The sequence below is a fragment of the Hyposmocoma kahamanoa genome, unplaced genomic scaffold, assembly GCF_003589595.1.
Source record: "Hyposmocoma kahamanoa isolate Upper Pololo Valley unplaced genomic scaffold, ASM358959v1 99702, whole genome shotgun sequence".
Taxonomy (NCBI): domain Eukaryota; kingdom Metazoa; phylum Arthropoda; class Insecta; order Lepidoptera; family Cosmopterigidae; genus Hyposmocoma; species Hyposmocoma kahamanoa.
Genome location: NW_020656001.1, coordinates 4,523,758 through 4,536,317, shown reverse-complemented (window position 1 = coordinate 4,536,317; position 12,560 = coordinate 4,523,758). Strand labels below are relative to the sequence as shown.

Sequence of the window (12,560 nt, the reverse complement as noted above, 5' to 3'; positions counted from 1 at the left end):
GGTTGCGAGGCGTGTTGCTTCACAAAACATGCCAAATAGAAATTAAGTCTATACAAATGATTATATTTTTGTTAAAAGTAATAATATATAAGTACATAAAATACTAAAAACTCTTACAACCATAAGTATAAACTAAAGTATAAAAACTATTATCTCATAAAACAACAAAATATTGTAATTATTGAAACGAACATAATAACAAGAGGAGACAAATGTGAAGCTAGTCAGCGCTACACATTTAAATAATCTTGAGCAATTTACATTACACGTAAGGGGCACTCTAAAACAGAGTCTGTAAAAAGAGTAGCAGAACCTGCCCTCGCGACTATTGCCCGTCGGCAAGTCGGCGATTGCATTTATGTTATTTTGGCTGCCAATTTACCACTACTGTCGTGTAAACACTAGTAACAAGTTGACAATTGTGGAAGCAGGAAGATTCCCGTTATTCTTACTGCTTTGCAATAATTGCCATTGCAATGATAACGCCACCTGCAACGTGCATCCGAACAGCAACTACATCACCAGTGCTAAAAAAAGGCGTGTGCGCTCTGCTCTCTGTATAAGAAATTTCAAATGGGTACCTGTAATGAAATGTTTTATTTTGTCCAATCAAAAAGTATGTGAGCCGATTACCATCAGTATGTGAGCGTGATAATTGCTAACTTTTATTTACGAAACGCTTGATTTTATTCTTTACATATAGGTATATACATACGTAATCACAGTTTTAAAGTTTTGCCTATGTAACGCTTACTTTCTCAAATAAAAATAGAAAATCGAAACTATGAATCTCATAAGAATTAACATTTGTGTTAAGAGTAAAGAAAGGTGTTACTACACGAGTAAATATCTTGCAACATTAGGTTCGCTACGTTAGGTTTGTTACGTGAGCGCAGCAGCCCGCAACAATTTTTTTTTTTTAACACAGCTACTTTTAAAACGGAAAAAGGATTTTATAAACTGTGTTAATACAATTACAAGCGTAGTAGAAGACATTAAGTTGCGAGTCGCGGTGAGTAGCGTATTCCTGTGGAGATTACTGTTCTTATTCGGTTACGTATTTGTCTGGTAGTGTTGTTAAAAAGGACACTTGCTTCGAAAATGTATTACAATAAAAATAACAAGTAAATTACTATTAGTACAGATTACTCGTTTGCATTCTATATTGTCTTATTTTTGTTAAGCACTGAATTATAAAACATTACAACACCTTCATGTAAGCGCTGTTAACGCCAAGTGTCTCTAGAATCTAAACTTATATTGGACTGCTATAATTTTAAGTTTCATCATTCAAGCAATCGAAGAATTCGGGATAGGGAAAGCGAGGCCTCGTCAACGCGATCTTGCAAAAAATACAAGACGATTACGTTTTTACAATTGATTATATTGATTGGTCTAATTGTTTTGTTTGTTTATAACCGACTATAAAAACAATGAACTGTTAAGGCAATCGATCCAATTTCATTATTTTCAAGAATTTACGTCAATGAATACTTAAATTTTGAATATGGCGTTTATATAGCCAACAGTTATAGAGTGGAATTCCCTGCCTACGGACTTGTTCCCTGAGGTACAACGTGGGCCTTTGCAAGGCGAGAGTAAATAGGCATTATCTAGGTGTGCATGCGCCATCGTACACTTCATCGTCACTTTCCATCAGGCGAGATGGAAGTCAAATGCGCACTCGTATTATATATATATATATATATAACGTAATCTCTAGTGCAAATAAATATGTAATTTAACTGTGTTAGTTTGCCTTCTTTTATCTTATAGATGGCATGCTAGAATGCTTGCAATTATGGTCAAAATCAACCGCTGCGCCGCACTCGCCGATTGTTGCCCAGGGTGCACACCACACGTACGTAATAGGCTCAAAAAAGTTTACCCAATAGTAAATTGATTATATTCCTCGTTATAAATAGTCATAGTAGTCACGCTTCAATGGCCGAAAGAGACTAACGCTGCGAGAGACTTTCTCGTGTAGGCGTTCAAAGATCAAAATAGAAGAAACAAATAATTATTAATTACATGCCATCTTTCGCGTAATTCCCGTTGTCAAAAAATAGATAAGAAAAAAAACAAAATTTGACCATCGTCTTGTCCATATGACGCAGGCAAGTGGTTTGAATAAACATTGAGCTAGCGAATTGGGCATTTCACTGCGCTATTTCTTCATGAATTACGCGTCGGCATATTCATTATCTCCTTATTTACGTTCCGACTTTTAAATGTTCCGTCACTTTTAATAATATACTATATTTTCTGGCATGGATTGTATCAAAAGTGAAATATGACGTCAAGGAGCATGTTCTTGTCAATCATTGACCTTTGGTAGGTCAATGTTGTCAATGCAGATTTATCATTGTAATTCCCAAGCAAACCTCTACAAGTTTACCCTGTTATTGAAATGTTGTTGCTGTAGCAGATTTTTTTTTATTTATTTAGGTATATTAAACTTTTTGACACGACAAATATTTACGGTGATTGTAGGAGCTAATTACGGGCCACGCCGTATGTCAAATGACAAACATTTTGTTGTATACACGCCATTTAAGACAATAATAAAAAGACGTCGTTTAGTAAAATGACCATACCTTTAGTCCTGCTGCTGAATAAACCATTTGGCTGTGAAATATAAATTACAGTGGCAATTCAGTGCTATAATTATCATAAATAATATTATTCCATTACTGAAATATATAATCGAAAACAAATTTAAAAAATAGTGACACTTTGCATGTCAACACGTCCACTTTACTAAAATACAAAACCACTATGAATTATACTAAAATCTAACAAAATTTACAATTTGCTTGATTTCATCGAGAAATTAAAAAAAAATATTGCGTCCTATACTTCATCATCTTTGGAAAACCGGCAATTTGTCACCATGTGGTATAAAAATTTGTTTTAGCTGTTGGAACAGTAAATGCAAACCAACTAACAGCTTTAAAGACTTTGCAAGTATAAAAGTCAAAAATTAATTATGTCACTATTTTCTTTTTAGAAAATACAAAAATAATAAAAAAAACTTTCTCAAAAATCTAATATGTCTACTTGTTACAACGTTCAAGTAGTAACCCTGAAGCAGCATTTATTTGCACTCCACTTCAGACACACAATATCACGTACAACTTACAGAATTATGGCAAAAAGGACACGCGAGGGGAACACTGACGGGGTGGAAGTTATGCTTACACAGATATACAGTATGTTTTCCTAAAATACTCAGCAAATGATTAAATACCAGTTTCACAACTACCAAATACACAATGATTATTATATTTAACGGTAACCTAATGATTATTGTAGAGGCTCGGGACACCCAACCACATCATCGATTGATTATTACGTAAATGATTGCACTATGTTAGTATTGAATAAATAAGTTAAAGTAAAACATTATGAACAACATTTAAAAATTGCACATTACATTTCAGGCTCACAATTACTATCATTGTGATGTTCACAACATAACCTGAAGGAAGATTCAAAACACGTTGGCCTACGTTTAGTGATAAGTCCTTGGAAAGTACTAAAGCTCACTTTATTTACACATATTAACTGAATATTATCAATATAATTATATACGCGTAACTCGTTACGAGTAACGCGCAACGAGTGTCATTGCCACTATCGTTATCGCAACACGTCACCGAGGAAATGTTATTTTGCCAGTTTATAAAAGGAAAGCTTAAAATGATCACAAACTTCACAAGTTACGGAAGGACGCCTTAAAATTACAGTGATAGAATTACATTTCAAACAGACGAAATACTTCGTTTATCATACATACCGAAGGCACATACGAGGTCTAGACGTTTTCATATAATTATGTATCAGTTGGCAACACCTAACTACCATCTTCGCCGACAAGAAGCATAATCTCAGTCATTTTCAACTACTTAAAACGACCTGGGCATCCCAATAAGCACTGCGGGCGGAGAGAGGTCCCGGATTCGATTAATAGGACCAATTCGGGAAACAAAGTTCTAAATTGATTCTGGTCTGGGTGTGCTGAATAGTGCCCCGGAGTTAATTTCGTTGCTCTGTTACTTAATCAATAGTACATGAGGTTCCCTAATTTGACACCATGTAATTACACATGGTTTTTATTTAAAACGTACAGCCAGCGGCTAAAAAGTATTCAAAATGTTCAAAATATCTGAACATTGGTAAAAATCACAAACTTGAGGTGCACAACAATTGAAAACGCTTAAACTCATTGTGACAAAGTTGATTTTTACTAACGTTCAGATGTTTTGAACATTCAGAACAATTGGACGTCAACAGTTCATAGAAATTTGTATGTATGAATAAACATTCCAAATAACAATTTTATACAAACAAAGCGCATTATAAATATTACGTAGAAACAAACAAAGGCCGCCAATATCTACGCTACTGTCTGTAATCGAAGTGCATGCAATAGTGCTAATTTATAACGGAAATATGGTGAAGTTTCTATAAAAAGCATGAGAATGTACCTAGAAAAGGATACATGTAGGAAAGTCCGATTATTATAATATCGCTCATTCCACGTCAAACCGAACAAATTGTAATCGACGAAATTTTGCACACGCGTTTTAGACACAATAATCAATAATCAAATCATATTCGCAAAAATACGATTTTTTTTAAATATGCACGGTTGTAATTGCAAGATGTCACAAAACATGTCCCTCGGGTGAACATTCGGCTGTATTGTTGGTCCCATTAATCATACAAAAAAATGCAAACGGTACATTTTAAGATTTGTCATGAGCTAAATTTAAAATTTGTTTTTGATATTACAAATCTATTTTGTACTAATACGTTTGAGTTTCAATAGCATTTTCAACATCGACTCATAAATTGAACATTCTAAAGAAACAGTGAAAATGTCTGATCTCAAACGAACCAAAAATTGGACCTCAAACGAGGAACTCGATAGGTCTGACGATGGGCTGGTTTGAATGTTCGCCCGCGATCGTCGCGAACTTATGACCACGCAAATCTTCTTAAAATACCTTCAAATTTTCAGGTAGAGGTAAAAACCTTATATTCCACTTCTGATAACCTTTTTTATCTTTGTCTGGAAAAATCAGTCTACTTCAGCGAGAAGTATAAGAAATAGGCGGGTTATAAATCTTACATCAGGCTCTGTTGCTTAAAACGCAGACGCATACAAATTGATATTGTACACGCACAGTGTCGGCTAAATTCGCACACCTCGTATGCTCCATTAATGTGAAGTTTGGAGTAGGCACAACAAAATATTATTGCTAGAAATAATTTTATAAGACAACCATGATTATACCTTTATTTTATAACTAAAAAGGGTCTACAAATTATATTTTAAACTTTAAAGGTCAGATAATTTGAAGAATAAAAAAGGGACGTCGTCCAAAAATAGACTTAAGAGGTTTTCAAATTTAGCAGACGAAGGCTTTATCAATGGCCCTAAATTCAATAAGACCCAAGGCAAAGGTGCATTCCACTATTTGATGTGTAGAACATGTTTGCAATAAAAAATCACATGCACCAACTAAAACAAGTGTTTGGTTTGACTTGGAGAGAGCGACGTTATAAATCGTCATTCTAAAATGCTAAGTGAAATAACACTAAACTGTTACTGATTCGATATGCTACGCGACGAGACGCTTCTCTTTTTGGCTGTGAATTTGACAATATCGGTAGGTTACGGCGTCAAACTAAATTACAATGTCGATGGATACCATCAGCAGCTGTTCACCCAGCATGGTTTGAATCTTTAAGAGGCTTTGTGCCCCATTCATTATTCCTTATTCATAAGTCATATTGACTGAAATTATTACAGATTATCACAAGGCGAGTTAGTGAACACGATGCGACGCGAGGCGGTCACCGCTCACGCTGTGTCGATGTCACCCACGTTAATTCTGTCTTCGGCTGCGGTCACGGAGAAACCTAAGATATTACGCGCGTCGACTTTCAGCATCTTATTCTTCTTTGTTTTCTTGCCTTTGCCCTTCAATTAAATAGAGGTTTAAATCCAAAGGCTTTCGCAACATAGAATTACTTTAAAATAAGCTTAAACATACTTTGACTTCTTGATAGTCCGATCCCGAAGTGGTGCGAGGATTAACGGCTATAGCTGGCGAGCAAAGGTCGTCAGACGGGGTAACCATCCCGACGCGCAGCAGCTTAGACCTGAAAATATACAATATATCTATCACTCATGCCATTTTGGAACACGTCGCGTTTATCCATGATAAACGCGCATGCGCGTCATGCGCGTGTCAAATCAAATCCTTACCTCCTCTCGAGGAACTGACGCGCAAAATCGCTAGAATCTTTGGATTCTCCCAAATAACATTTGACATAATCCTTGACTTCATAAGGCGATTCTATGTCTTTCAGGAAACCAACAAAAGTCGGGACTGAAAAGTGAAAAAAGAAGACATGACGTCTCAAATTCGTTTTTGAATACATTGCACTAGAACCATAACGACAAGAAACGTTTTTAGATTACCGTCAATCTTGGAGCTCCAAGATGTCAGGACAGTGGTGCACCACATCTCGAACTCGGCAGCTGGTGAGGTTTCCTTTTTCGAAGGAATGTTGAGGACCGGGAGGTTGATCACCGGCTTCTTTATCATCATTTTAGGAGGTTCCACGACCTTCGGTACCTCAAGTGGTTTAGAGGTTGGTGTCGGCTGCGGGTCCCAGAAGCCACCTACAGCAAATTAGTGTTAATTAGTAAACCTTTACATTTTAATAAACTCTCTCGAGGAGGACATACATATAGAACATTGTGCATATAAATATTCCCTTACAAAATGTACCTCCGTTTTGGTTATTTCCCCAAGGCACGTGGTTGACGGGCAGCAGTGGTGTAGCTTGTGCCTCTTCCAGGGCTTGAGTAGCTGCCGCCGCCGCGGCCGCTGCTTGCTTTCGAGCTTCCACCTAACAAAATCACGAACCAGCTTATTAGCAAACAACGCAATCCGCACGTTAACATTATGCTATTTGCCATATGCTTATAATAGAAGCCAAAGCAAATACGTAATATACTCTCACCTGGATTTCTGCCAAACTCTGCCCTGACGTAGGTCCTTTTTTCTTTGCCCACCCAAGGCCAGCCTGCATTTCCTGCGACACGTGACATACACTCGTTAGATGTCCAACCACACATCACAGTTACTTTTGAGTTAACAAGGTTAGAAAGATAGGACCCTCCATGTTGGAACACTTCTGCCGACGACGTAAAGATCGCAACGACGTGACGTCGACGCTCTAATTAGCTTAAATAATCCTTCCCTTGGAAATATACATAATAAGATTAGATTACCTGTTCTCTGGCCAGTGCAGCGGCCTGCTGTTGAGCGATGATCTGCATCATTTGCTGTTGTTCCTTTATTTGTTCTAACTTCTTCTCACGCTCCAGCCTTTGGATCTCGGCGAGAGTGAGTCCGGCCATAGAGGTGGCCTGCAGTGTCTGGTTGGCCGCTGCCGACCAAGGCGCTTTCTTCAGGGCAGACTCTGCCACTTGGCGCTGCTGTTGTACGTCCTGTCAATGACAACCGAGTTTATACATTCCCGCTCTTATCGATTTTACGGAGTATTTTAAAATTAAATTAAGCAGGTACCTGTTGCTTTTTATGTGCTTCAGTCTGTTTCCTCTTCTTCTCTTCCTCTACCGCTCTTTCTAATTCTTTCCTGTGAACAGTATATTGTAATTCAAATACGGGTTCATGGCATAGGCAGCGCGGTTTATATGCATAATAATACGGCTACCCCATAACAAAGCCTAGTAAGGGCTTAAGTCAACATTTCACTTTATTATTTCACTTTATTCAACTCTTTTTCGAGCGCCTAGGGAAGTTAAGTCTCCTGTACTTGCACGCTATGCTTGTAATTTCTAAAGTTAAAAACTAAAACTTTTCCCTGAATTAATGATTTTGACAACACATATCAAATGAGAAATAATCAATTGGATTTAACAAAAAAGGTTGAACTGTAAATATCCGCGTAAGCAAATAATATTTTTATTAGCCTTTAGAATTAATAAAAAAAATTGAATGATATCATTTTTTACATTTCTTGATATAGTTGTTTGTTATCAATCTCGTTTACGATCATCGACTGAAGAACTTTTTGTAATAAACCCAATGTACCTTTTACGCTCTGCTTCTTCTGCAGCTTTCATTTCTTCTGCCTTTTTCTTGAAATCCTTGGTCACACTCCTTTCGGATCCTTTTACGATAGTGAACCCTTCTTTGATCCATTCCTATAAATAAATAAAAAATAAAATACAAATCCAATTGTTCCTGTAAAAGTTGCTTGATAACGTGTTCACCTTTTTTTCTTTCTCTAATTCTTTCTTGTTCACTTTATCTTCTTTCTTGCCTTTTACGGGCGATACATCTTCCGATCTTTCCTGAAATAAGTCATGTAAAATACAATAACCTGCAAAAGCGTTTATCTGTCCCCCAACGAATCAGTGAAGCCAAAAGAACCAAGTTATATAGGCCATTTAAAAAAAAGTTAAAATTGAAAAAATTAGCGACCAGATTCCGCGCTGTAACTTTTAAATTACGCTCTTTCTCGAGTTTGACACACGAAAAGCGACAGCGAGGGTCGGAGGCCAATTTATTTTACCTCTGCCCTGGTGTCTTCTTCCTTGGACTTTAACTCAACTTCTTCCTTCCTTTCCTCTTTTACTTTCTTGCTCTTAGTTTTCGTGACATTATTCTCCTTATTCTTAGGCAATTTCTCTGTTTCAACTTTAGCCTGCTGCTTCACTGGTTTACCCTCAAATGCCGGTCTGCTTTGAGCTTGTTGTATTTTTGAATTAATGGTCTCAGCGGTCTGGTCAGCTTTCATTTTGTCCTGTTGTAAGAGACAAATAAAATGAATATTCCATGTGATTGAATATGTCAAAAGACGAATGTTATATATGTGATTTGTAAGGCGATAAATTTTGGCCATAAAGTGTATAGAGCTTTCAAATAAAGTGAACATTAGTATAGAGAAGATTGAACAATCAACAGTGTCCATGCACGGGGTGAGCAGCCGCCTGATTGAGGCATTGCATAATTATATGTGGTTAACTCCCAGACGAGTTACTCGTAAAATGGTCGTTTTTCGCCGAATTCGCCAGACTCGCCAGCAGCGAACACGGCATTATGTATTTGTTATTGCAGCTTTTAAAGGAAAGCGAATATGTTGCGAGTAAGACGAAAGTTGTTGATTGCAAGGTAGAAATGTAACAAGAAATAGTTTATACAGTTCTTTTTTAATGCGACAATATTTATGGGGGAACGGTATTATCGGTTGAATAATTCACCATAGTTTTATTGTATCGGATTATTATTTCAACCGAATTCGTCAGAACCGTGTCTAGTGGCGATAGTTTCTGCCTACGTATGGAAAAAAATAAATCTCCATATACTGAAACGTTTTCTCACGATAATACTCAAATATTAACACTTTAGTATTGAGTTGCATGATGTGTTGGTAGTTTAAAAGATTTAATATGTAATATTTATTGACTATCACGATGTGTACTACTATGATATTCAATTGTTTTTGTGAAATTACTCCACTAGTTTGTAATAATTATGAATACAAAGGTTTAACATCAAGAAAAATTCTTTCGATCCGGCTGGACTCGAACCAGCGCCTTCAGCATACCGCGCCGACGTTATCCCAACTGACCTACGGAAAGAACCAATGCCAATTACAATGAAAAAAATTAGTGTGATTTAAAGTTATTTGGAGGGTGGGTGGAACCTGACAATCGAATATGGTTTTAAAGTGCTTGTGGGCAGCCAGATTAAACAGAATCAGGAGCGTGCTAGTTCCAACGCGCTGGAGAATCCTTTAAGTAGGTACTTAATTTTTGATGAAGAACATAAAACAAAGCTGTACAAATATGTGTGTGGTATGAGCGCAAAAAAATACGAGAAAAATAACAGTGTAATAAGAGCGGTGTATCATGACATGAAAGATATATTAGCGGCAGTGCAACGAATACTGCAATGACTTCGCCTAATGAAAAGGATACACTTGTCCAACTAAGATATACGTAACAAAAAAGGCGAACTGGGTTACTAGTGGCAGATGCAGAGATAGGAGTGGCAATATGTATATCATATAGTTTACCTGGTGCTCTTGGCTCTCTGTCGACGCTTCTACAGCTGAACTAGGTTCCTTCAGGGTATCTTCTCGGATTAGTTTCTGCAACTCTTCCAAATTGGGCGTCATACCAACATTGGGGGGGAAAACATCATCTTTGGGTGGTGGTGGTATAGGGGGACCTGGTTCCCTGGGTAAAGGTATATTCTGCAGATTTATGTTTTGCGAAGCTCTGAGTTGGGCCAAAATCTCATCTTCAGTTTTCATTTCTTTCGGCATCTCCTCAGGTAGAAGAGAATTTGAGGTGATAGCCGACGGCTGGAATGATTTACATTATTTTTGTAGTAGCAAGGTGTAACCAGCCATATTGTTTGCCTTTGCAGAGGTGTTCATAGTGTGGTTAACTATATCTAATGGAGAATGCCTTGACGACTAACACGAGGCGGGGTGTATCAAAGTAGTGCCGTAATGAAACGTGGTTAGTTAGCAAAGCCCGATATGTTGTGTACAGAATAAAATCGACGGTTAATTCCTCTTTAAAAATGTAACTCTTTGAAAATGTAAACGTCTACGTACTAGGTGGTAAAGGAATTTGTATCCTGACTCCGTATTCTTATAGTGAAAGATAACGGAGTAAGGTCTATGTTTAAAATGCAACAACAGATTATGATTTGTTTAATGTTTATAAATTTTCAAACATTTATTTCGCATAAATATGTTACAAGTTTTATGTTGTGGCACATGAAAATAACAAGTAATAGCCCTAGTGAAGAAATAACTTAGTATGTAAAGAATATCAAATAAAATAGATAACAAATTTTCTTAAATAATAAATTATTCAGTCAGATACGATCAAATCGCTAGAGCTTTGCAACAATGATATCCTTTAGCCTTTCAATGATATCGATTAATAACACGATGGCTGCGATATGGCCTTACTTGCTGGCCGAATATAAAGCCGACTGGCGCCCTAGTAACCCGGTTAAATAAGACTTGTAGCGATTTTTAATTAGTTTATTTTAGTATGTATACATACTGAAAGTTTCAAGTTAACGAGATAAGCGTGATTACGGGAGCCCCGTTTTTTGTTTATTTCCATTACAACAGGATCTTGTGGGCCACCTCGCAACCCGCTTACCCCGGCCGTTTCCTCATGCTCCGACTGGTAGAAGCACGTGGACTAATATGTCCTTATGCTCCTACTGACGGACCAAAAGGACAAATATGTCCTCGTGCTTCTCCTAATGTACTGTCACCTATATATATTTCTATCATATAAATATTAGGTAGGTGCTGGTGCTGGAAGGAATGTCATAAGAGGGTACAGTGGTCAACTGCTTAAGTCAAAAAAAAATTCAAAATGGCGGTCAAAGATATACTTGCTTCGATCCGGCAGAAAATTCACATGGTCTTTAGGTGTCCTTAATCAAAATATGGGGTCAAAAGTTTAATTTATCCATTTTTTTATATGGCTGCCATACAAGCGTTTTCTTTTTTTTGTTAAAAATAGCTGCCGAAGGGGACTGATGATTCGGCTGAAAATTGCCATATGGAGGTTTCTAGAAGTTTCTAGTTTAAAGAAGACAATAATTTGTGGTCAAAATTTGTTGTTTGCCGTCTTCAAATATGGCCGCCATAGACGCGTTCATAGGCGACAGAAAAAAAAGTTGCTCTGATCCCTTTGAAAATTGGCATGGGGGGTCTCTAGGACTGCTTGATAATCACTTGCGATCATAATTGGTTTTTCGCCATTTTCAAACATGGCCGTCATACAAGCGTTTTTTTTTTGGCGGCAGAACAAAGTTTGGTCTGATCCCTATGAAAATTGGCATGTGGGGTTCTCTAGGAGTACTTGATAATAATTTATGATCAACATTAGTTTTTCGCCATTTTTCAATATGGCCGCCATACAAGCGTTTTTGCGGCAGATAAAAATTTGCTCTAATTCGACTGAAAATCGGCATTTGAGGGTCTCTAGGAGTGCTTAATAATAATTTGTGTTCAACATTAGTTTTCCGCAATTTTCAAACATGGCTGCCACATAAGCGTTCGTTGGGGGCATAAAAAAAATTGCTCTAATTCGACTGAAAATCGGTATGTCGGGGTCTCTATGAGTGTTTAACAATAATTTGCGGTCAAAATTTCTGTTTTGCCATTTTTCAATATGGCTGCCATACAAACTTTTTTGGCGGCAGATAAAAATTTGCTCTAATTCGACTGAAAATGGCGTGGCTTCAATTTCGGGCGAAGCCAGAAGCGTCCGCATACCACCGTACGTAGATAGTATGCGAGACTCTATTACGAGAATAAGATTTCAAAATTGTTCAAAGTGTAAGGCACACTTACTGATGTAGTGGAACGAGATACTTAGAGCGTTGTTGTATCTCGATTGTCTCTGTTAAATTCCAAGAGAACTTGGAAGCTATGCCAGAGAGAAGTATTTAGGGGAAAAAAAT

The 12,560-nt window shown here is 37.2% G+C and overlaps 1 protein-coding gene across 4 annotated transcripts in view; it reads right to left on the bottom strand.

Moving 5' to 3' along the window:
* Positions 1-878: 878 nt before the first annotated feature.
* Positions 879-12,560, bottom strand: part of LOC113239218 (GRB10-interacting GYF protein 2-like) — a 50,725-nt gene continuing 39,043 nt past the window's right edge. For 3 of the 4 annotated variants that reach the window (XM_026476117.1, XM_026476118.1, XM_026476119.1), the window contains exons 15-26: positions 10,132-10,422; positions 8,626-8,856; positions 8,324-8,404; positions 8,142-8,254; positions 7,614-7,683; positions 7,316-7,534; positions 7,045-7,116; positions 6,801-6,930; positions 6,497-6,700; positions 6,281-6,404; positions 6,066-6,174; positions 879-5,992 (exon numbers count right to left, since the gene is read on the bottom strand). In XM_026476117.1, coding sequence (XP_026331902.1) covers positions 5,873-5,992; positions 6,066-6,174; positions 6,281-6,404; positions 6,497-6,700; positions 6,801-6,930; positions 7,045-7,116; positions 7,316-7,534; positions 7,614-7,683; positions 8,142-8,254; positions 8,324-8,404; positions 8,626-8,856; positions 10,132-10,422 — 1,764 coding nt within the window. In that variant the 3' untranslated portion in view covers positions 879-5,872. The remainder of the gene's footprint in view (positions 5,993-6,065; positions 6,175-6,280; positions 6,405-6,496; positions 6,701-6,800; positions 6,931-7,044; positions 7,117-7,315; positions 7,535-7,613; positions 7,684-8,141; positions 8,255-8,323; positions 8,405-8,625; positions 8,857-10,131; positions 10,423-12,560) is intronic. The other variant, XM_026476120.1, reaches the window with a different exon arrangement.